Raw genomic sequence first — 22892 nt, forward strand, 5'->3', positions numbered from 1 at the left:
TGACCTGGGACTAAGTTACAGAATTCTCAGTTTATGACGAGATCGCTGCCTTTATCGATATTCTTAAAACAATAAGAGTAGCCAATGGTTTGCATAAACAATAAACATAGATATCTATATGTTCCCACTTAATTTTCGATACCCAAAATCACCAAATCAGCACATCTTGTTTAGTGAGAAACTACATATATACACATAAGAAAAATCTTGAAGCTTTTGCATCCAGAAAGGTCAAACAGAAATCAACTAAACAAAAAGATTGCACTTCTGAAACCAGCCCACTACTTACAAGTAAATGGACAATTAGGATTGCTCGTCATCAGAATCACTCTTGCTCATGCATCCTTCCGCAGTTGCTCTTGCCCTCGAGACCGCTCGCAATATCGGCAGGGCGTTCTGGAGGTCAAGACCCTGAACCTCGCATTGTCTTTCCGAATCAACGATGGTCACAAACATGGCTGGGAGGCAAAAAGGCGTCTCCCCGGCCGCTACGAGCCTAAGTTTAATGTATTGCATGACCATCAGACACAATCTGGATCATTCCAGATGGTCGTACGATCCAGCTGAAGGGTTGCCGGAGTTTCGGTCACACTGACCCCTCCATGCATTTCCACCATCTGAACTGCTGCAGGCTTGATTCGGAAGGATGTTGTTCCCCAGATCACCATCCAAGCTCATCTGTTGGACTTCTTGCGGGGACAAAATCCTGATGTACCGCACACAATTCACAAACTCCCTGTATACATTAAAAAGCAAGCATCAGATGATTGTGCTTTAAGTCTAAAACAAACTGGTTTTCCCATGTTAAAGAAAATTATGGTTTTCATTTGCCCCAGTAGACTGACAGGTGGGAGGTGATAAAACTAGAAAACAGTAACACCTATTTGTGTAATTTCAAATTGTATGGTTTTGACTGCTGTTTCCAATTTTACCTGTATTTCTCCTCCCAAACCACTCCTTGGCCTATTTGCCATGCCCAGACACCTTCCTATTGACTGTACTCACTCCGTTTTTTCCGTGCATGATTGGATTGTTAATCAAGCGAACCATTTGTTGATCTTTTGAAGTTGCCTGGTACTATTCAACATGACATCTTTTCTGCTTGCGTCCAAGCAAGAATCCTTGATGCTCAATCATACATCACATTTTAGATGACTACAGTTTTGAATCTCATTTCTTCTAGTTTACCATAAAAAGTTTTTCCTAGACCAATGATGGCACTTGGTTCCCATAGTTCATTGCCTAAGAAATTGTAGCGTGCGTTGGCATTATTTTCAGGAAGTAAATGAAAAAACTTTAACAAGCTAAAGATGTTTAAACTTACTCCCATGGATCATCTCCCACAAGTAAAACATCGCTCTCATGATCGACATAAACTAGCTTCCACCCAATTCTTTGCCGATCCTCAAGCTGCCCCTCTATACTGAACATTCGAGCAAGATCATGTTTCAGCTCATCATAGCCTGAATAACGGGCAATATCTATTGATCTGCCTACAGCACCACGCTTGTGGACCTACACACAGATATCTTATGTTAGGCTGGTAAAGAAAAAAGAAAAAGAACAAATGGAATACAACTATTCAAAGGTAAGGCAGAAATATTTCAGCAGCAAATTAGTAATTAGTATAACTAAGCATGTGACATATAATCCCAACAATGCCAACCTGCTTAGTAAATCAGCTCGTGTTAAAATGGGATATATGCCTAAAAGGGAAGATTGTTCGTGCTTATTTACAATATTTCACCAAATTAATGATAATAATCATATCAGAACCCATAATCTTGCAGATACGCTCTAGTTTTCCAACTTTTAATTCTTCTTGGAAATGCTCTAGTTCTACATTTTAAACACCATGTACAGCAAATTCTTCCTTTACACGAATACTTTTGGTGTCAATATATAGGCCAACTTTTGAGTTCTATATCATATATTTCTGTATGGAGTTGCATCTAGAACATATGAATCCACCACCCAATTCTTAGCATATGCTACAAGCAGCATATTGGCCCCACCATTTATTGTACTAGTCTTATCTCGTGCAGCCATATCGTGCATGCCTTATAGTAAGACTGACCATTAACTCATTTAGGTTTTGAGTTTGATCAAATTATGAATATGATAATTTTAAACATCCATACTATTTGTTAAACTAGTTCTCCAAATCTGCTTTGTGGATCCTAGTGCCACATAATCAAGCTCAGAGAAGCGATGTTTTTTTAAGAATTAAATTTCTAAACATTGTAAAGTTGAAACCACAAACCTTGGTGTAAGTCCTCATTCGCTGAAGTGGTGGTGCGGGTGCCCAAGAACTTCTGTTCAAGAAGCTGCCCTCATTGACCGTGGAATCAATAGAATTGAATGCCACGTTTGGAACCCCAAATGACTGCGAGACCATAGATGATGACAACTCCTGTTGAGTATCTTTTGAGGTGCTGGGATTAGTAATCACATTTCCTGAGATAAGATTCTGGTACTTTCCTGAATTAATGCTGTTTGCCAGCAAGGCATCAGTAGTTAGAGGTATGCCTAATGGGCCATCTATGTTAACTCCAAAAAGGACATTATTTCTTGGATCTGTGCCCTGGACCTCACTGTCTGGAGGCGCATCTCCGAACATGGATGGCTGATTGAGAGAAGAAAGTGGGAAGCTTTGTTGTAAAGGCCCATCAGTCTGAGAAATGCATACTGAAGTTCCTGAAGAGGTTGTGTCCAAATAATCCATCTGTGCTGCGTTGCTTATAAATGTTTGAGGGGCAATGACTCCCTGAGTTTGCACCTTGGAAATTGGAGTTGAGGCCTTCACATTGTTTATAGGTTTGGGCAACTCTGTGGCTATATTGGGGGTTGCTGCTGCAGCTTCAAAGGAGTTATGACTCAAAATTGTCACAGCTGACTGAGATGTCTTATCCGTTGTCATTGTGCTGGGGTGGTGGCTCCTATTTAAGATCAACTGAGGAAAAACAACACCATTATTCGTGGAAGGTGAAGTGGAGCAAGATGGGACGTCTTCTGTAAGCCCTGACTGTGCTCCTCCAGCTGCCAACAAAGAGCTGCCAGTTGTTGGGAGGAGATTGGTCTTTGGTGTTGGAGGAAGCACTGCACCATTCAACTCAGAAAGTACAACTTGCTGCTGATGAAACTTTTGCTGGGACTGTTGAGGCAAGGGTTGTGACAGCCGCACAGCTTGTGAAGTAGTTTTTGCGCATTGTTGAGAGAGCATGTTTTGCTGCGTGAGTGAATGTGAGTTAGCTAATTGATGTGGTCCTTCTGAATGTGGTTTCTGCTGCTCTTGGATTTGTGGCAGTTCAGGATGTTGCGCTGTGGGCTGTGATAATGTCTGCTGCTGCTGCTGGGGCTTCTGTAACAGCTGCAACTGAATCTGATGGTCTGTTAACTGTAGTTGTTGATTTATATGGTTGGGAAGCTGAACAGGCATCCTATTTTGCTGCTGCTGAAACTGGTGCTGCTGCTGTAGCTGTTGCTGATGTTGTTGTTGATGTTGTTGTTGATGCTGCTGCTGCTGCTGCAGGAATAACTGCTGATGTTGTGGCTGGTTTTGTTGCATACTTGTTTGCAATGGCTGATGGCTCTGGATCACAGGCTGTTGCTGCTGGACTTGAGCCTGGACCAGTACTTGAGGTTGTATGATATTGGACTGGGTTTGGTTCAAGGGTAACGATTGGTTAACTAGTTGTTGCCTTTGCTGCGTACCAACATCTTGCATTTGTTGTTGAGGTCTAGTAACAACGCCTAATTGGTTTAGTGGGACAGACACCTTTGAAAATTGATCAAGTTGTTGGTTTTGCTGAGGCAGCCTAGCAGCATTGAATTGAATGTTATTCTGCTGCAAAAACGGGGCCTGCATACCCAACTGCCTTGAGAGATCAGTTGCTCCAGCGTTTTGTATAGCAGGTGCAGTTAAGGACCGCAGGTAATCAGTCTGCATATTTGAATTAGCAGGTGGCGCATTCTGCTGCATGCTCATCCACTGAACTAAGCTCAGTCCAGGCATTACAGTGTTCTGAGTTTGAGAGTCCTTTCTGCAGATCTCCTCGCTAAGCCACGGCATTGCCCTCTTAAAAAGATTTTCCATATCTGATGATTCATCATCTGCAGGAGTGATCACGTTAGTCAGAAATCTAGTCTAGTCAAAGTAAAAGCACCATATCAAGGTTCGTTGTTTCGATATCAGACTTCGTACCAGTGCCACACTAGCACAATATCAGTACGGTATGGTATGGATTTTTTTGGTATATTGAATATCGGTACGCCACTCATACCGGATACTGGTACCAAACGGGTATGGTACGGTATGCTCTGTACCGCTCGGTTCGGCCCGATACAGCATACTTTGCGCCAGATAGTTCATTTACTACTCAGAAACCCTACTTCAATAATCAGAACTTGCCAATTGATCATGAAGTCTTGTTCAGAAACTAGAACCATGGGCTCTGCACCTCAACCATACCTTACTCTTTACAAGCAAGCAGAAGAACCATGAAATTTGAGTTTTCTTAGGCTATGCGTCTCTTTCTTTTTTTTAAAAAAAAAAAAAATCTGATGCCATAAGCCTAGTTGCATATTTAAAAGTGCCAGTTAAGGTGGCTGCTATGAGGTTTGTTTTGTACACTATCTGGCAAGAAGCTTGATAATGTTTGAATCACATGTGTTTCTGCCATGATCTAAATTGAGTACTGCTAAGACTTGCCATCATCATATATCTCATCATTCAACATGTACCTGGGATTCCTGGTTGCCTAGGACGTTTTGGTCTGAAAAATGGTGGCGGGCAGATGAAGAAAGGAGCTAACACAGGTTCAATCTCCCAGATGGAGACCCTATTGCGCCTCTCACCAGCTGCAGATTCGTCCCACCCTACCTGTTAAGCAACATCAAACTGTATTAAATGGCAATACATTAAAGAAACGGTTAGTAAAATTATTAGTATGCAAAATAGTACTACATTAAAAGTCTAATAATGCAAATAATTACCTGTAAATTGCACCACTGTGAGTTCTTCCACCTCACAGGATCTAAATCACTAATACCAGTGATTGTACCCATATACCTGCAGATATAAGACTAAATTAGTCTCCATCATTTTTCAACTTGACCAAATATCTTAGAGGTCTGTGTTGTGTGACATATCAAGGTAAAGCTAAATGCAACACTTAGTTTTCAATTTGTTAGCAAGTTTGGTTTACTAGGAAACCAGAAAAAAATGATGTTTTAGTTAGAGCTTAAACCTGGTACTCGTATTGACTTTAGATGGTTCATTTTTGTCTCTCTCGCAGTCATCATGATTATTTAGAAAATATGGTATGAGCAGAAACCAGTATGAGCTAACCTTCTTGTTCCTGATTCTTCGGTTTCAAACAACATTCGAAAGCGCATGCCTAGGGATATTTGGTTATTATACACTGCTTTCTGGTACTTGGCAAAAGGAACAACAAATTCTGAAGGACTAGCCCTGCAGAAACAGGCTACTTTAAGCCATCAACACATGCAAGAAATACAGCTTACAGAAAGATAAATGATTGCCTATTTGCTCCAATTGGCAAATATATAAAAGAAATGGAAACCACAAACCTTGGGTTGTAAAATACAGTAAAGGGGCTGTTGTTTGCAGCGGCGTGAGCTGCAGCAGCAAGAATCCCAATATGCATGCTATCGCTTGACAGGACCGATGATGAAATGTTAGTAGGTTGCCTGTTAGCACGTCTAATGCCCAAGAGAAGCTGCTGTTTTTCATCCCTGAACACAGATAGGGTGGAGAAAAATACATGACTTTGCTGCCCAAAATCTACTTCTACTGGAATAAAACTGCTCATCAAATATACATAGTGAAGCCAAGTGTCCAGCTTTGTCCAAATTATTTGTGCTTGGCATAATATACATAACAAAAATAGGGAATAAACAGAACAAGAAGAGGAAAGGGGGATTAAGTTTATATTTGAGTTGGTGCAAAGAAAGAAACAACCACCAAGTTTCATTTCGGATTTAAAACCTCACCAACTTCCATAATTTGTACCTATTGGAATAATCTGCTCATATGACATACATACCCTAATCATAACCACCCAGCTTTCTCTGAATTACTCAATGTGGCATAATATACGTAGCATTCAAATTGTCAAAAGAATAATAAGAAACAAGCAGGGGAAAAGGGGATTATGTACAATTAGAGAGGGAGAGAGAGGGGGAGAGAGAGAGAGAACATGGATTTCCATTTTTTGGACTAAAAAGTTTACCAACTTGACTGCATAAAGCTAGATCATCCTTTACAAATAAACAAAAAGGACAATGTTTGGTGAAATTACCTAATAAACAAAACAGAGTCGCCAGCAAAAAGCCTCTTTCCACTCACAAATAAGCTCCAACCAGTTGTCAGTAAGTGTCTTTTAGGCTGACCTGGTGTCAAGCAGAAGATGACAAATTTGTCTTTACGGAATGTAAAGTAGAAATAAGATGTTTATGCACAAAAGTAAAGCATGCATGAGTCAATAAGCACATACACAGCAAGTCATAATCTATGATGAGCGTTTAGATTGCATGCCGCTAAAACAAATAAATATGCAATTTTATCAAGTGAGGATCGAGTATAACAAGAATTTGGTAAGTTCACCTTAAAAATTGTAAGATTCAATATGGATCAGATTATTTAGATATAAACCTTACAAGCATAGTTGTAATGTGAACATAAATCTGAGCTAAACTTTGCTTGGGACTTAATGGCTAATACCTCGATAGATATGGCGGAAGGTCCATACATTATCATGCAAGTCCCGTGCCTGCAGTTCCTGGGCAGGTGGTTGCATTGAAAAGTCCTACGCAGTACAAAAAAGATAATGCAGATAAAAGGATAGTTCAAAAAGCACCAGGAAGCTAATGTCATTTACATGTTATATGTTTGACTATCAAATTAACTTACAAGAGGAGGAAAGATCTTTTCTGCTGCACGACGGGGCACAGAAAAACCTCCATGAGTGCTTGTATCACTTGCAGTCAATGTTTTACAGAAGAATTCTGTCTGCATTCTAGTCTGTTTTAGTGCAAGTTCTGAGGCCTGTAATGCGTCCTTGTCATACTGGCAGAAATAAATAAATAATTAAAAAATAAGAAAACTTGACTAGAAGGTTACACAATACTTGGCAGAGTTTAAACAGTAATTAGTACAATGTTGATAGAAACACAATGTAATCAAGGATACCAGGCCGTTGAGGTGCACAGCATCTTGCTGTTGAATCACTAGATCATTAGTTAGACCTCTTTACTCCTTTCCTTTAGAGGCAAAAGTTCCATAGAATTTTTTTTGTCTTTTTACCCTCGAAAGCATGACAGAAGCAACAAAATGTGGAGGGACGAACTTACTGTGCTGACCGGCTGGAGTGTCATTTGAGCATATACTTCATCTGTCTCTGGATCCGCCTAGAGATTTGCACAAACATGCAGAAGATCATGTCAAAGGCGAATGGAAAATGGAAGATGTTATGCATCTTAACTAAAAGAAATATAGCCAATAAGTAACATACATGCAGAGTAACATTGTGAAGAAGGCATATCAATTTTGATGGAAGATTTGGATAGTTCGGAATGTGAGCATCAATATCCTTCTGCATAGAAGCCGCAACCTGAAAATGCAAACATGTCGGTCTAAGCAATATATCTAATCATTTATATTTTATTAGCAGTTTTTGACACTAATAAATTGTCGAAGAAAAATGGCAATCATAGGTATGGTTTTTAATAATAATAAAAAAAAACATCCAGTTGGCTCCAAGGTTCTGCAAGGTGTGATGTAATAATATATTAACATATACCATTATTTTTTTCTATCAAGCAAAAACTTACAACACAGCCAGATGCATCAAAAAAATAGTAAAGCAATTCAATGATCTACACAGCTATGGATGACTACGAGGTGGATTTTGAATGGTAAACTTTTTGATTCGAGTCTATATGGATTTTCTTTTCCACAATATCAGTCAGAGCATCTGATTTAAGTTATACTAAACATCCTCCCCATCCATCCTAATCTGATAACGTTATTTTGCATTAATATAACCAGAACTATACAACTTCAAATTCTCAACAAGCCAAAATCCTCTGACTGACAAAAAAAAGGACCAAAATCAAAAGAGCGTCGATATTAAATATATCGATCCCATTTGTCATAAGGCATTTAGGACATGTCATAAACCCAAATTAAAAAAGTAAACAGAGAAGTAAGCCAGCATAATTTTGATATACTAAAAAACAAATTATATCAAATCAAATCCAGAATGAGGAGAACAGCACACCAAATTAGGCAAGTGTAGTATCATCATGTTTCTGCTTACATCCAGATTCATATTTTGTCTAGGTTTGTCAATTATGTTGGGGTATCAAGGAAAGTCTAGAGGAGAGAAACAAAACAAATTACAAATGCTGAAACTGAAAATAAATGGAAATATTTCGATTTTTATTCATGATTTGATTGAGGAGATGGATATCCAAAATTAATTAGAAAGAAATCATGCTGCATTTTGCAAGTTTGTAAAGCTCAACCAGGAGGCCATCATATATAAATGAACAGGCTTCCTACTGCATTCTGCATGGTATTTTCCGATGCATGCATGGATGGCACATCCGACACCCTAAAACAGGGCTACGGTAGTTATCCAATCCTGTTTTTGCATGATGTCCAGGCATCACTGTCTGGCTTCTTGGGCCATCTTGGGAAAACCAGTCACTAGAAAAAAAAAATTTTTTTGAAAAAAAACTTGCAAGATTCTATTTTTGTCTAATTGCAGGTACTACCCATCATCAGATTATTAGCCAGCATAAGATAATTCCAAGTTTATTCAGATGGAAGATACAAGGATGCGCAGCAATCCATGTTGCTTGTTCTCGACTATACACACGTAAAGAAAACAAGTAAAGGGAGGGAAAAAATGAAGGGGGTAAAAAGCACAATAAGAAGAATGATTGTGGGGAAAAATCTTTTGTAAAGCCTGGTAGATCTACCGAAAAGGAAAGGGACTTTATTAAGCGCGCAAATATGAATATCCAACAACGGATGGAAAGTGATTCCTACCAAGAAAGAACAAGGGATTTTATTTAATGCCAAATTTCTCAAAATCAATCGCTCAATCAACAAATTCCAAGTACCCCAACTGCATTTTAGTTATAGATACAACTCCAATCTCTTTTTCAGCTCATAATCGCGGACATACTAAAACTAACGATATTCGGTTGGTTTTATCTCAGATTCCGCAGAAGTGCTCATCAAATTTCGCCCTCTTGAACCCAGAAAAATGCCGAGAAGGAATCTGGGGGAGAAAAATCATGAGATAAATTTCAAGAAAACTGAATAAAAGCATATGATTAGGGACGAAAAAGAAAAAAGAAAGAATTATTGTCAAGAAAACTGAATAAAAGCATATGATTAGGGAGGAAAAAGAAGAAAGAAAGAATTATTTTCAAGAAAACTGAATAAAAGCATATGATTAGGGAGGAAAAAGAAGAAAGAAACAATTATTTTCAAGAAAACTGAATAAAAGCATATGATTAGGGAGGAAAAAGAAGAAAGAAAGAAAGAAAGAAAGAAAGAAAGCAGCATATAGTTTATTTCGGAAGAAGCAAAAAGGGGTAAATAAGATAGGAGAGAAAAGAACAAGCAAGAAGTGCGTCATTGACTAGTTTCTTGAAGCAAGAAATTTCCCGGATATCTTTCGCAGGAAAAGAGGAAGGAAGAAAAGTCGGGTGCAGAATAGGAAAGACGGGTATAAGATATACCTGCTCGCTGTGGCCCTGGGCGAAGTAGACGACGAGGCTCCCCACCGGCGGCAGCGTCACCAGCGGCCCCGCGCACGCGTACCATAGCTCCGGGTTTATCGTCTTCCTCTCCCCTGCGCCACCCACCACTTCCCGTCACGCGTGTCAGTACCAGATTCCACCGCCAAGAAAAAAGAAAACAGTGGGAGCTTACTCACCGTCGCAAGGATTCGCCGCTGGGGCGGCGCTCACGGTCCCCTTCATCGTCCGTCCTCCGGCGGCTCCGCCGCGGTCACTCACCCTCCGGCCACCACCGATGACCGCCGCATGGCCGGCGAAGGCTCGGACACCGAGAAGAGCGGATCGATTCGAGCGGCAACTCCTCGGCCGGCGAGAGCGGCGGCCGAAGAGGAGAGAGGAGCAGGTCGGAGGGAGGGTGGGGAAACCAGCTCCGTCGGGCTCGGGGTCCAAGGTCCCGGTTTCCGGCGGGCGTGTCCGGGAATTCGGGAGGCAGGAACCCTGGATGGGGAGCCTAGCGGCGAGGGTCTCGGCCGTGGAGGGGTTATTCGCCCGACAAGAAAGAGACCAGGGGAGGAAGAGAAGACCGAGAGATGGGAGGAGGCAAGGTAAAAAAAATAATAAGAAGAAGAGAAGGAGAGAGAGAGGGACAGGGAAATACAAGCGTGCTGGCCTCGGGCCTCTCGCTTTTTTGCACGACCGATCAGCAGCTGAGCCCGGGCAGTCGTTCGTATTTCCGTTTTAACCCCTACCTGGAAGGGGCCAACGTCTAAAATAACGTCCGTTTATACCTAACGGTTTCGAACGCCTCCCCTTTCCGCATCATCCGTAGCGGTCTTTTGTTGCTGATGGCATGACATTTTCCTCAACAATTCAACTTTACAGAAAAACAATAATAATTTTTTCTGAATTCGAGGTGGGGATCGCATTGTGACGAGCACCCGTGCGACCTACTGGGAGCCCATATCCATAGGTAGTCCGTGTATTTCGAAAAATTAGTAAAGCTGCTCACTGGATTGTCCCATTTGCTGTTCGATACTCTAGGGCTCGTTTGGTTCGCGGAAAAAGAAAGGGGGAAAGTGTGGTCAACGGAAAAGTAATGATATGCCTCTTGTTTGGTTGGAGTTTTCAAAGGAGAGAGAAGGGAAAGTTGTATTCCCATGGGAATGTGATTCCCACATTTCATGGGAAAGTCTTTCCCATGAGAAATATGGGAAAGCAACTTTCCCATGAGGCGGGAATCACTCCATTTTTACTTTTTCCCAAAAAGTCCCTTCAGCATTAAAGAAGCATTAAAAACCTAATTTTTATTAAGGGCATAATAGGAATTATATATAACTTTCCTAGGAAAGTGGATGGCCAACCAAACATAAGCACCTTGGAAATTTGTCACTTTCCCATGGTCAACCAAACATGCCGAAAGTACTTTCCTAGGCATTCTCTTCCTAGGAATTTGTTTCCCAGGAATCATGTTCCTAGGAAGGAAAATGCTTCCTGCGAACCAAACGAGCCCTAGTGTAGTTCTGTTCTAGTGTAGTTCTGTTGCCATTTCTATACTATTTCCTATCGTTTGATTTTTTTTATTTACATTTATATGTGGGCTGAGATTTAAAAAATAATATTTAAATCTCAGCCATCCGCTATAATCAAAAGAAAATATCACCTTCATCATACTTTACATCATTGATAGGACGATTATTGCAACAATTTTAAGCAGATTAAATTGGACAGCTGTTACTTGTTTTCCGTATTGTGGGGAAAGTAACGGTGCACGATTGGTCCGTTGGATATCGCGATCTTCGAATCAGAAGGAGCTCGGCGTTATTTGGACGTTGGAGCGTGGTTGTTTGCGGTCCCATCAACGGTAGAGAAATGGAATTTATTTCCGGAAAGTTTGTAGTCGGACGGGTGGATATGGTACAAATACCGATGGGTAACCACCTACTCCGACCGTCGCTCGGTCGCGTGCTCGGCGCCTCGTACGAAATCGGAGCCTTTGTAAGCCGCCGTGGAGCGTGTTTTCTACGCTATGGTTGACGAAATGTATCATGTCGATATTAAAGTTAGTTTTTATTTTATTTATTTTTCCTTTTCCACTCCAAGAGCGGGGCATTTACACGAGCTGATAATCCAAGCTCTTCGTTGTATTTTGTATATTTTGAAGTAAGTTAGATAGTTTTTTATTGGAAAAAAAAGTACTTTAGATTGTCTCAATCAAATGTTTGTAATGGAAATTGTTATCATCCTATTGAACAGTTATTCATTTTATCATCATTTGATGTAAATTTTATTTGTAGGAATTTTGTGCATGCATTGTAGATGATGGATATCTCACATAATTTTGTCGTGTATTTAGAACATCGAAATTATTTTTACTAAAAAATAAAAATAAATCAAGCAAAAAACTCATACATGTATCCTTTTCTATCTTTATTTGAGATAGATCCTAGATATCGTATGTGTTTACGTATTATATCACAAAAATCAATGCTCTTTGTTGTGGCATAGATTAGTCAAATTGTAACTATTATGGACCTCGATAGTCAACTGAGTTACTGACCTTGACATTTGACTGAAATTTTGACACCTGTATCGACGAACTTGTGGTGCCAACGTAAGCAGTCAACAAAGCTGCCAACTTACGTAGACGACAAGCAATAATAAGCCATATGTCTCCAACTTAAAATGCATTTTAGACATTTAAAGCTAATTAAAGAGATGATTGTGACCCCACGCATTTATGGGGCACGTTGTAGAATGGTTACAATTCGTCATGCACATGAAGCAATTACTGCACAATCTATGGAATTAAGCCCACAATGTGAGTTACCAAGTAGTTAACATGCATATCCACCTTATTTAATAACGAACATTGATCCTCACTCTACATAAATCTATATCTGAGATATTCAAGGTACATTCACACTTATGCGTATCATTTTCTCAATTTTTTGCTATTTTGAAAATTCTTGCCTGACTTATGTATGGAAGGATCTTTGACAGACAAAATTTGTTTGCCTCCAGTATTATCTCTTCTTTATTTTTAGGTCAGGCTTCAAACTCCAAACTAATCTCTTCATCCAATCTCAGCCATAGCCGACTTTGTTGTTCGCTAGTTCTCTCGATTTCTTTAACTCGACACTGATTCGATCTCTCCACCTTGGATTTTGGAGGCAGCATCATTAAATTATTTTTCTAATAACAAAAGTGTACGATCAAATTGTATTAACGGCCTATTTGGATGTCGAAAGATTTTTTTTCCCATGCAATAAGATATTATTGGCAAGAGTTTGTTGCTGAATGGGAAGCCGGAAAGAATTAAGACTACACCTATACTCCAAAGATAAATCACCTTAAAGATGCAAATTATAATTCATAATTTCTTAAAGGAAGAAATTTATAATTCTTAAAAACCGTGATAGAGGAGAACAAATAATTCACTGAAACCTCTCATTCATGTACCAAATATATCCTAATAGCTCCCAAGAGAAGTAGATTGCATGGAAGTCATAAAGCACCATAGAATACTTACCAAGTATGGAACATCACTTTATCTAGATGATTTTATCCCTGGCACTTGAAGTAAAAAAGCATCAAGTGGGACGCAAAATTCAAAGTTAGTCCGGCTTTTTGTTCTAATACTTTCCTCATATTCTAGTGCAAAAAACGATACCAGATCTCGGCAACCTTTCCCCGCCCCCCTTTCTAAAGCGCCGACTTGCGAACGCCCTTCCCACTACGGGTCCCTCTCGTATCATGGATGGCATGGCTGTGAATTCCCTACCTTCCGAGGGTAATCATGCGGGGAGGAACCTCGGCTGGAGGACGGATGGGCGGGTGGTTCTATATACACCCCCCCTATTGCTCAGGACACTCCCCAAAAATTAAAAAAAAATTAAATACTCTCTACACCCCCCCATTTGCTAAGGACACCCCTAAAAAATTAAAAATTCCTAAATTACCCCCTACCCTCCCCACCCCCTCACCTAAATTGCTCTCTACACCCCCCCAAACCCCCCCCACCCCGCTCTTCCCCTCCAAAACACCTCGCCAACGCCCAAAACCCCCCGTTCCCCCTTCTCCCTCTCGTCGCCGGCATTCTCCCGATCTCCGACCACCTCGCCGGCTTCTCCCGGAACCACCTCGCCGGCTTCTCCCGAAATTTTTTTTTTTCACGGTTCGTGCTCCGTTCGGCACTGGATCGCCGAACAAAAGGCTTCTGTTCGGCTGAACAGTGCCGGACAGAAGCCTTCTGTTCGGCACTGTGCAGCCGAACAGATCTGTTCGGTTGAGGGTTGCCGAACAGAAGGCTTCTGTTCGGCACTGTTCAGCCGAACAGAAGCCTTTTGTTCGGCGATCCAGTGCCGAACGGAGCACGAACCGTGAAAAAAAAAAATTCGGGAGAAGCCGGCGAGGTGGTTCCGGGAGAAGCCAGCGAGGTGGTCGGAGATCGGGAGAATGCCGGCGACGAGAGGGAGAAGGGGGAACGGGGGAGGAGGGGTTTAAGGGGGGTTTGAGGGGTGTTTTTTTTTTTTCTTTTCAAAACGAAACGGAGGAGGAGGAGGGGGGTGTATGAGAAAATTTCAAGGGCAATATGGTAATTACACTAAAGGTTAGTTTGGGTATTTTTTTTTTGGTTTTTGGGGGGTGTCCTGAGCAATAGGGGGGGTGTATATAGAACCGAACCCTCGAAAGCGTGGGAGCCGGAAGCGGCCGCGCGTCACGTGCCGTCCGTACGGCCAACCCAGCCTTTCATTAGATTATATCCCACTTTGCATCACCTACTTAACTTAACTATTATGTTTAAGCGTGCTTAATTAATTACAGACCCACTCCCTAATTATACCACGCGGACGTGGCGTCCTCCTGTCGGCGCTTGGCGGGGTCCACGATCCCCATGCGACGGTGACTGGACTGGTTTTTAAATTCCCATGCCGCATGCATACTTTTTATCGGGGGGAAGAGAGAGATTAATTTCCTTAATTATTTTTATTATTAAAAAAAGGGAAGAAAATTGGGGTGGAGCACGAGGGCGGGCCCGCGCCGGCTTGTTTTCCGGGACGGTACGGGGGCGGGGCCCCGCCGGTTTGACCGCGGGCAGCGTGGGGTCATCGGCGGCAGGGTTGCGTCGCGTGGTCTTGTCCGGATCTCGGTGCCGGCCATCGTGCGGACCGGGAAGTGCTCTGATATCGACCGGGTTCTGCTTTGAGCCGAACCGGATCTTTTAGATTTTGATGACCAGCAATTCCATGATGAGATTTCAGCCACCTCCTATTACAATACATTATACACACGTATATAATATATATTGCATAATGATAAAAAGTAATGACGGTTGTTTTTATTTTTTTAAGAATAAAATCGTATTTTTCAAAATTTAATTTTTTAACTAAAATTTCCTCCAAAAGTGATTTATGGTAAAAAGAAACAATAATTTTCAATAAAAACTGAAGAGAAAGATAATGCAATTATCTTCTATTATTATCCATTATTTTGGTTATAATAATTATTTTTTAAATATTAGAAATTGAAATACTAGTTTTTACAACAAATGGCGGTAATCTATAATTTAAAATGTGAAAACAGTCTAGAACAATGTCATAATCACATGATCATAACGTTCTATACTTAGCAATTTGAATCGGAGAGATTTTATGATGCAATAAAACTTCTTCATGTATTGTTGCTATATTGCATGAGCATGTTTTTCGTATATGATGTGTATCCTATTGCGGCTAATATTTGGACAACTATAATTTTAAAAGCGGATATTTCTAGTTTAGGTGCAAAAAAATCTAGAATCACCACTCCAGGCTGAAAGTCTATAAACATTTAGCCAGCCCACTGCATTATTATTATTATTATTCTAGCCACTTCTGATTAAGTTATTGAGCTCTTGTCCAACCTATACTGACTTTTTCTTATTATAAAAATAATCGGATCTAATTATAAATAACTCTTTTATCTGGCTACATTTGTTTCAACCAAGTTGGTGGGTGTTGGTCAAATTTTTTTTCTACTGCTGCGAAACTCAAAAATCCTGAAATCATTGCAGCAGATGCTTTAGGATGCTACAATAATCATTGTTTTCAACCTTATCCTAGAGCGAGCTTCGCGACTAAATATAAATAGATATCGATCTCCGGTCCTTCTTAGATATCTATAGTGGAGAGTGAAGGGCCTCGGTACACCTGATCATCGATCCATGGAATTCAGCATCACACCATGGAAGGTGCCATGAACTCGGAAATGGTCTCCTTGATCGTCGACGAAGAAAAGCTTGTCTGCATGGTTTTTTTAAAGGGGGACGACCAAAATGTTTCAAGCAAGCCTTGCTAAAATGTTTCAAGCAAGCCTTGCTTGTTGAGGTTTTACGTGAGGCTCATGGCAAGAATCAGCATTTGAAAATGTCAAGCGTGCATGGTTTTTAACAAAATGGAGCTGTCACCCCAATGTTTTTTTTTTTGAAAAAAAAGAAGAGTTGATTGAGATTAAAGAAAAAAACTGGTTGTTGATGGATGTTAAGGAAACATTAGGTCTTCAGCTATAGTTTCCAGCTGCTATAGTTTATTTTAAAATTTAGATATCAACAATATTAAGATTCAAGTACGTACGTGTCTCTTGCAGGAAAAAAAGTTACCGGCATCGAGCATGGACGATACATTTGACCGCAGACACGAGTTCCCTTGTCTCCATTATTTTTTTCCCATCATCATATGTGTTACTTGATAACTTTACTGTTGGTTCTAATTATCAGTGTGCACCTCATACTCATCTTTTTAGAGTATGAACTAGCTAGAGAACTTGAAGTACGATGGAAAATATGATTTTTATTTTTTCAATTAATTTTCACGATCCAATGTATTGACTCGAGCAAAATGGCTTGGTAATACATATGTCTCGCAAAATACTCATAGAACTTGTGTTATAGTAGACCAAAACTAGTTTAAAAACAAATGCAATGGCAAAAATAAATGATAAAAATTGTAGTATCACGAAACCACTTTCTTATATATATTGTTTTTGTTCAGAAATAATAATTCCGCATCGGATAGGTTAAGAACTCTTGTGGTGCTCATATAGTTTCTTGAGCTTATCCATCCGAATGTTTGGGTTTTTTGATAGAATCTCTTATCTTCCAAAATTTTAGGTTTTAGTTGCAATGAAAGGTGGCGATCATGGGACTTCCTTCTTCCGTTAATTAGAGTTTCGACCCAATTTGGTTGAGTTTAGTGATGCTGTGCCATCATGCGACATGAAGACTGGACGGTCATCTGATCGGTGGAGCTCATGCTGCGCTGCTTGAGATTGTTTTAAATAATAAAATACACGAGCAATGAGAGAACTTAAATGAAGCCCCCACTGTTGCACTTAACACGTGGGCATCGATCACAAACTAATGCGGGGTTTCTGAATGCCCTTGGAGATTGGCTCTTGCTTTTCTATTCAGACTCTCCTGCCAAACTCAATTCATATGATTCATTAAAATATTTGGAAAAAGAAGGTTGGAACCTTCTTATAAGATACGTCCGCGATGCATGCAAACTTCACCATTTCAACTTTTCTCTGACAATATCAATTTTTTGTGCCTAAACATATAAATTCTTGCAGTGTGAGAAGAATACTAGCTACACTGCACGTCAATCTATCGTCGCATTGCAAGATACAATTAATTAATAGAAGTAATGTTGCTTATAAAATGATTATTCAAGTATACAAATTAGGATTAATTAGCCAAGGTTGCGGCATCCTATTGTAGTCTTTCACAAGTCATGCTGCATCTAGACAAATAGTGGTTGAGATATATGATACTTTTGTTGGTGCTGGTCGGTAGTCATCTACGTAATACTTTTCACCCATCTAGAACTTATCCACAGGAATGCTGAAGACGATTGACAAATAGTCCAGGTCTAAATATTTTACATGCAACCACAGCGGCAGCATGATGTTACAGTTCGATCAAACGTATCTAAGCAACCATTTAACTAGGATTGCACTTTTACACTGAAAAATTTATGAACATGCACTATGCAGTAGCAAAAACTAGATCACTGCATGGTCATCCTGCTGTTTTTGTTCTGGATGAAGTAGCTCTTTGGTTGTGATTTCCCTCACAGGAAGCTATTTAATTCTCAACAATCTTTATATCGATCTGCTCTCTGAAATGATTTATTCTTCTTGGATAAATGCTTCGTTGGCTTTTTATATGTATCAATCCTATCACTCTGATCAGGACAATTGAGGAATCTCAATGATAGAGCCATAGAGGATTTCTACAGCTAAGTTTGATAATGACATAAAGCGAGCTACCCTACACCACCCATGCAAATTTCCTGTGCAGATGCTCATGCTTTAAAAATATATATATTGCATATATGTTTTGGTATGCGCTTGCAAACTTTTAATGCCATCAGTTTATTATATATATTTATGTCGTGTTCATCCCAACATATATAAGGTCAATTTGTATAGTGTATTCATTTGAGATGCCCACGTAACGAATCTTAGCCTTTTTTTTCTTCTTTTCCCACCATGAATTTTATATATGGGGAAAAAAGCTCTCTATATTGTAGCAGACGTGTCTTTACTTTTATCTTCAGATCGCAACGGAGACGGGTCTTGGAGGCCAAAGACGACACGCCTATTGATGCTATTAACATGACAATTATGTCAGGTACCCCAAAGCTAAGTGCACCACATTTTGATCACATATATAGGAGAGGCCACGAAGAAATATATATATATATATATATATTATAGCTCGGCATCTAGCTCGAAGGTACTAACGTCTTCTTGAAGGCATTTTGCTTTCTTTGATGGGATGGCCTAGTTGATGGGATGGATGCCCTGCAACGTGAAGTTCCAACTACAAGCTACAGCACAGTTTAATCTTCAGCAAGAGTTGATAGGACGGGTGCTTTGCGTGGTTCAATATATAGGCCATAGCGGCCCAGCATTAATTTATTATTATTTTTTTAACAAATATTCTATACATTATGAGTATGAATATCCCTAATAAAAATAAAAATAACAGGTCATGAAGTATTTCAAGCAACTTCTTTTTTTAAGCTTACAAGGTGTAAGTCATAGCCACTGAGATGGTAGCACAGTTGGAATAGGGCTTTATTTTCATCGGCATAGTTCAGGTTCGAAATATGCAGACGTCGATTAAATATTGGAACCTGGATGCCTCTCGCTTGGATACACTCGTTGGGAACGCTTTCCGGTCCAGTTGGTACTGAGGTGGCGCTGGAATAACGTACTCACATATAGAATAACCTACTGGTTGGAGAAGATATGAGCAAAATTTTTTATCCGCATCGAATATTTTCTGGTGGAAGGATGCCCAGTAAGAGCTATTACATGGGCGAGGTTTTGTCTTCTCCGTCTATTTTCTAGTAAAAAAAATGACAGGCTATATAAAAAGTCATCTAGTTTGTACTTTAATAAAGTTAGAAAATAATAAATTATGAAGTATGGCCATATAATCTGTTATTTTATTAGTGTTTGTAAATGGATGCTTGTCTGAAAAAAAAAGAAGGTTTTATGAGTAATTAATGCTTGGGACAGTGCAGTCACATCCAGGGCAAGACATGGCTTGAGGGGCCTATTCAGCCGTAGCCAATAAAAAGAATAACCGCACCTGGGTAATAATAACTTATCTTAATCTAACTCATCCGCGAGACGAGGGCCCACCGTCGCTGAATTCCTGGCAATACTTACCGCTCCCCGAGCCTCCCACATAGTTCCGGTCTTATTACTTAAAAATAAGGAAACCCCGCTGTCAAGAACGTGGTTTAGGTGCACCGGTTGGCATAACCGACATCATGTACTTAGAAAAATATCAGATATTCCGAGGCATGCATGACAGCTGGAATGCCATGATGTGGGTTCGAACGTTTATTTTTTTTGGCATCCGAGCTCACCGTGCAAGTACACTGGTCCAGGGTGTTCCTCAAAAAATTCCAGTTCTGCCTTGACATCGCACGGTGGAGGATGAAGAAACGGGGGAGGGAGGAATGATTGATTGGATGGCGACGGTGCGGCGAGGCCCACCGAAGGCTCAAAGGGCCGACATCCTTCCACCCTCCGGTTGGGCTTTTGGGAGACAGCTGACCTCCGTCCTGAAATCAAGCAGCGTGGCCTGTGGCTGGCCTTTGGAACACGGAGTTAGGTCTTTTGTTCTGAGTAAATTAATAGTGTGGGGATCTGATGATGTCTTGCTGGAATCTAATCCTGGATAAGCTTGGCGTGTAGGATTGGTGATCTGCTTGCAAGCTTTGTCATCTCTAAGTAGGTGACACAGCTACCGACGGGGTGGCTTCCTACATGGTTATACTCATATAAGCTCGGTGTAAGAAGCTGGTATATCCAAAAAAAAAAAAAGCTGAATAAAACTAGAATTGCATCATTAATGTGAGAACATGTGTTTAATTGGATATCAATAAATTTAAATAACATATTCCGACTAATTCTTTTTTTTCCCTTAAATTTATCAAATTTCTTATAAGGTGTTTTCAGAAGGTACTTTCTGTTCTACAGTCCCTCAAAGCGAAGGGTTAGGCAGGTAGTAAACTCTCACGAAGCAAACGAAGGGAGATGAGATCTTGCGTTATTTTGATGGAGATATTTTCTTTTTCTCTTAAAAAAAATCCATCAACTTTAATGCATCTATCTTGGAATATACTTCTGCCGGAAACTTACTTTAGACCGAACCCTTTATTCCTGTGATTTTATAATTAACTATGAATTAATATACTGCTAATCAATTGAATCTTAAAAATAAAGATATCAAGTATTCCCTGCACAAGCGGTCATGAAATGCCAACTTAATGTCAAAACAAACTTCTTGTGTTGGTCTTGCTGTCTTCATGCTATTTAATCCATTAATCCTTTAGAGGTTGATTGAGACCTAAAACCTGGGATTGACCAATTTATGTAGAAATTAGGTTCGAACTTTTTAGCATCTTAATGGCATGCTTCTACAATAACTAGCAATTGTGGTCTTAACTACTACCATATGCTTAAGAGAACACATGCAGCCTTCTCCCCTCCATGACCACCTTTGAAGAACTCATGCAACCTTAAGGCTGGATCATAACTCATGGTGGTGCAATCAATGTCCTCATGGTGGTCGACATGATGCCCCCCCTAATTCCCCAATCTCAGGCAAGTTGATGGGGCTACAAAACACTCCAAGGTTTACTGCACCTTCAAGTCAAATTTCTTTAATTGATGGGTCGTTGTTTCTAGTTAGAATTTTAAACACATCATGCAAAGTTAAATAGTAGGCCATCTAATTAGAAGGTTGTATTGGATCTTTCCTTCTAGAATCATCACAACTGCAGATGAAAGAACTAGACAGAAATTGACAAGACATCCTCCCATGGAAAAGATCAAAGTTGCAATGAATTTTATTAGCTAATAGATACTTAAGTTTCAATAACATTAGCTTCCAAATCCCTGCAGAACACTTCTATGCAAAATAAGAGGGAACCAACCCTTTAACAGTCTGTACTTTTGTGAGAACCCATGCAGGCGTGTATTTAGTCCCACATCAGTTATTCGCTGAGTAGATTTTTGGTACTTATATATAATTAAGGAATTCAAATAATAGTTTTCGGCTAGCCATGTTGAATAAGGTCCTAGGTTGTGACAAAAAATATCAGAGCGGATATGGCCCATAACTTATGTGGACTAGGAGACACTACAACACGTATTTCACTGGGGTTGACTACGAGCCGATTATGGTGTTTGTGATTAGATTTGAATCCTTAGCCTGACGAGGACGTTAGGGCTTGACCGGAGGGAGTATGTGAGAATATGTGCAAGTGTATGTTTAGTCCCATATCGATCCAAGAGCAGCACTCTAAGTTGGCCAACATCAATACCAACAGACATTAATTAGCTCTAGTTACTTGCATTTGACCTAGACTCTGCATCTCTCGAAATCGGCAAAGGAACAATAAAATCCAACAGCATGATCGCTAATCAATCAAGATGATAGCTCTATGATCTGCTTATTGTTTTCCTCCTTCAAGGGACAACATTTGATCCTTTGGGTGCCCTTCAGGGGGACACCAGAATGCAACATGTCTCCTCAAAGGAAACCTAATTGTTGCTGGTTCTCAGCTTGTGGAGAAACAAGCCTTGGGCTAGGAGGAAGCTGACCAATTGCAGAGAGGAAGGAAGCCCTTTCGCCTGACCTAGTTATTGCTGAAGAACGGGAAAGATACAAGAAAGGACCCCTCTTCACATAGTGGTGGACCTACTTGTGTATGCCCAAGGGTGTGCTGAGTCGAGTCCCACTCAGATATTTTGGCCTCTTGTCCCAGATGTAATGTTTAACTCTTAGTTGTTAACCCTAGGATCAGATGAACAATATTTAGTGGGTGGGTGGACTAAATAGATGGGAGCTAGGAAGTGGAAAATTCGACCAGTCAAATATTAACTATATGTGTGTGTGTGTGTATAAAGCTAGATTAGGCTGGATCTTTAATCAGATCTGATTAGATTTATAGTAGATAATGGAGGTTCCACATTGATGATATAAGCTGTTGGATATGAACTACTATGCCTACATTACTAAAAATGATGAGATCCGAAGATCTCTATTTAATGCATCAAGCCACAAAAAAATTAAATAATTTAAATAAAATTAAATTCTATATATTTTTTTTATCAGTTGATGCATAGGCCAGAGATCTCTAAATTACATAATTTTTGGTATATAAATAATTTAGAGGTAGCAGATTATATCCACCCACTCGAATCATCGATATGCAATCTGCATTGTTCAATCTTTGATTTGATCGAATTTGAATGAAGATCTGCTCGAGTTTAATTAACTCAGGCGCTCTCTCTCTCTCTCTCTCTCTCTCTCTCTCTATATATATATATATATATATATATATATATAATAGAATAGAATATGATAGTTTTCATCTCGAAACAAATGCAGAGCCAATTATTGTTAGCAAGGGCAATGCTTTAATTATAGAGGCAATGCTTTAATTATAGATCCTTCATTAGATGAAGGGGATGATCTGGGTAGACTGGATACGGACACGTGTGAGTTAGTGGCCGACATTATTATATCGGCCCCATGGTGGGGA

At 40.0% G+C, this 22892-nt stretch overlaps 1 protein-coding gene across 2 annotated transcripts; it reads right to left on the reverse strand.

Moving 5' to 3' along the window:
• Positions 1 to 88: 88 nt before the first annotated feature.
• LOC103713126 (auxin response factor 19-like) lies at positions 89 to 10484 on the reverse strand. 2 transcript variants are annotated; one of them, XM_008799941.6, is made up of 14 exons: positions 9978 to 10484; positions 9781 to 9908; positions 7536 to 7634; positions 7375 to 7431; positions 6935 to 7090; positions 6746 to 6830; positions 6324 to 6414; positions 5593 to 5757; positions 5351 to 5473; positions 4996 to 5071; positions 4744 to 4882; positions 2264 to 4113; positions 1325 to 1515; positions 89 to 736 (listed from the first exon to the last, which is right to left on the reverse strand). In XM_008799941.6, exons 1-14 carry the CDS (start codon positions 10021 to 10023, stop codon positions 538 to 540), a joined length of 3405 nt encoding a protein of 1134 aa, XP_008798163.1. In that variant the 5' UTR covers positions 10024 to 10484; the 3' UTR covers positions 89 to 537. The 2 variants fall into 2 exon arrangements, with proteins under 2 accessions (XP_008798163.1, XP_008798164.1); XM_008799942.6 differs by having other exon boundaries at positions 9781 to 9893; positions 9978 to 10483.
• Positions 10485 to 22892: the final 12408 nt, after the last annotated feature.

Source organism: Phoenix dactylifera, chromosome 12 (genome assembly GCF_051530095.1).
Source record: "Phoenix dactylifera cultivar Ajwa chromosome 12, Ajwa_hap1_PhDact_Kaust_v1.1, whole genome shotgun sequence".
NCBI lineage: Eukaryota > Viridiplantae > Streptophyta > Magnoliopsida > Arecales > Arecaceae > Phoenix > Phoenix dactylifera.